Source organism: Plasmodium cynomolgi (assembly GCF_000321355.1).
Source record: "Plasmodium cynomolgi strain B DNA, scaffold: 0605, whole genome shotgun sequence".
Lineage (NCBI taxonomy): Eukaryota > Apicomplexa > Aconoidasida > Haemosporida > Plasmodiidae > Plasmodium > Plasmodium cynomolgi.
Genome location: NW_004192974.1, coordinates 1 through 1,860, shown reverse-complemented (window position 1 = coordinate 1,860; position 1,860 = coordinate 1). Strand labels below are relative to the sequence as shown.

General features: G+C 25.0%; 1 protein-coding gene across 1 annotated transcript; it reads left to right on the top strand.

Moving 5' to 3' along the window:
* Nucleotides 1–956: 956 nt before the first annotated feature.
* Nucleotides 957–1,262, top strand: PCYB_004890 (hypothetical protein; the record flags this gene model as incomplete). The annotated part of the gene is made up of 1 exon (XM_004227910.1): nt 957–1,262. A coding segment is annotated over one exon (306 nt), but the record flags the coding sequence as incomplete, so codon positions are not given.
* Nucleotides 1,263–1,860: the final 598 nt, after the last annotated feature.

The following is a 1,860-nucleotide window of genomic DNA, read 5'->3' as shown; positions in this document are numbered from 1 at the left end:
ATACATAAACACCTATTTTGTTGATGTAAAAATATTATAATTTATAGGAAATCATTTTCCCTCCCAATTTATATTAGAATGAACTAATATATTGTGCGATGTATTATTACATGATCTAAATTAACATAACTAAAATTAAAGGATATAAGTGAAAAATATTTATAGGATTCTTTTAACATATATTAATAAATATTAAACAGTAGTGAATATTTTAAAAGGTTATCAAGCTAATAACTCATTACACTCAGAATTTCGTAGCGTAACTATTTTCCTTAAAAAATTATTCAATTCACGGCGTTAATTAAAAAGTGGATTATACGTTATATTTTATAAATGTAAATTTATAGAATCAATATCTATTTAATAATAAATTAAATGAGTTAATTGTATTCTTTTTTTTTTTTTTTCATTACTAATTATGATATATAAATTTTTAGGAATGTTAACTAAAATAAAAAACACATATGGAATCTGTTATTATAATTAAATGATTTATAAAACTTTTATTTTGTATATGGTATTTATATCATTCTAAATTTTGCATGATTAATAAACTGGCATTTTACATATTTTTATTTCTCTTTTAAATGTTTTACTTCTGACACCATGCCATGTACAAATCCTTTTAATGTAGACTTTCATTTATTATTGGCAATATATATTTAACTGCACAGTTAAATGTTTTATAAGCTTTACTTAACAATTATTTTTATATCAAGCGATTTTATTTTAATCATTTTATAAACTTTTATTAATCCTTATTCTCCTTTAGTATCCTAGTTATGTATGTTACCAAGATATACACAAACAATTTGTTGAAAAAATAGAAAATAATAGTATAAGTATTACTAGTGATATTAAGGACTTTGAAGCAAGTTACGATGCTATTAAACTAAATAATCTTAAAAATCTATCTGATATTTTTAATAAATTAAAATTATATTTAAGCAACAATCATGTTTTTTTTATCGAATAAATATAATGGTAAAGGAACTTGTAAGTATATTAGCTACTTGTTATGTGATGAAATACGTAAAAAACATGGTATATGTGATGAAACCACATTTAATATGTTCAAAGATTTTGTAGACACATACAATAATGATACTACGAATTCTGTATGTATGAATCAAGTAGAACACTTAAATGTTTATGAATTTATAAAAATGAAAGCCTTATATGAATTGTATGATATTTATATGTCTTTATCGCCAAGATATGCTTTACAAAATAATAATTATTGCGTTTACATGCTTAAATTAGTTCACTTATATAATTATTTTTTAACAAGTTATCCATCCGATAGCTCAGAATTTAATAAAGTGTTGACAGACTTTCAAGAACTAATGAATAATATTACATCGACACGGGCAACAGATTGTAGAGGATATCATTTTTATATAGGTAATCCTTATTTATTTAAGCCCAAAGTGGAAGAAATACAAGAACACTCCAACACATTATCATTACCAGAAAGTGAACTATCACAAGAAAACACGTTAGTTAGTGAAGTTAATCCAATAACTCAGGAAGTATCAAGTACATCAACAACATATGTAGGAAAACAAGCAAGAGCATATCCGGAAAATTTCCCAAAATCTGAAGTTGCAGGAAATTCTGTATCAGGAGACCCCGTTGAAAAAGGACAACCAAATAAAAACCGAGAATACTCACAAGAAATTGAAAACATTAGAAGACAACCTTATGATTCACAAGGACCTTATGGATCAAGAGGATATATTGAGGCAAACGAAAGATTTCAACGAGGTGAAGATTCCATAGTAGTAAGAAAAGGATTAGGAAACGGATCAGGAAATGATTCTGTAGGATTCATAACAAATATACAAAATGGTTTTTCAG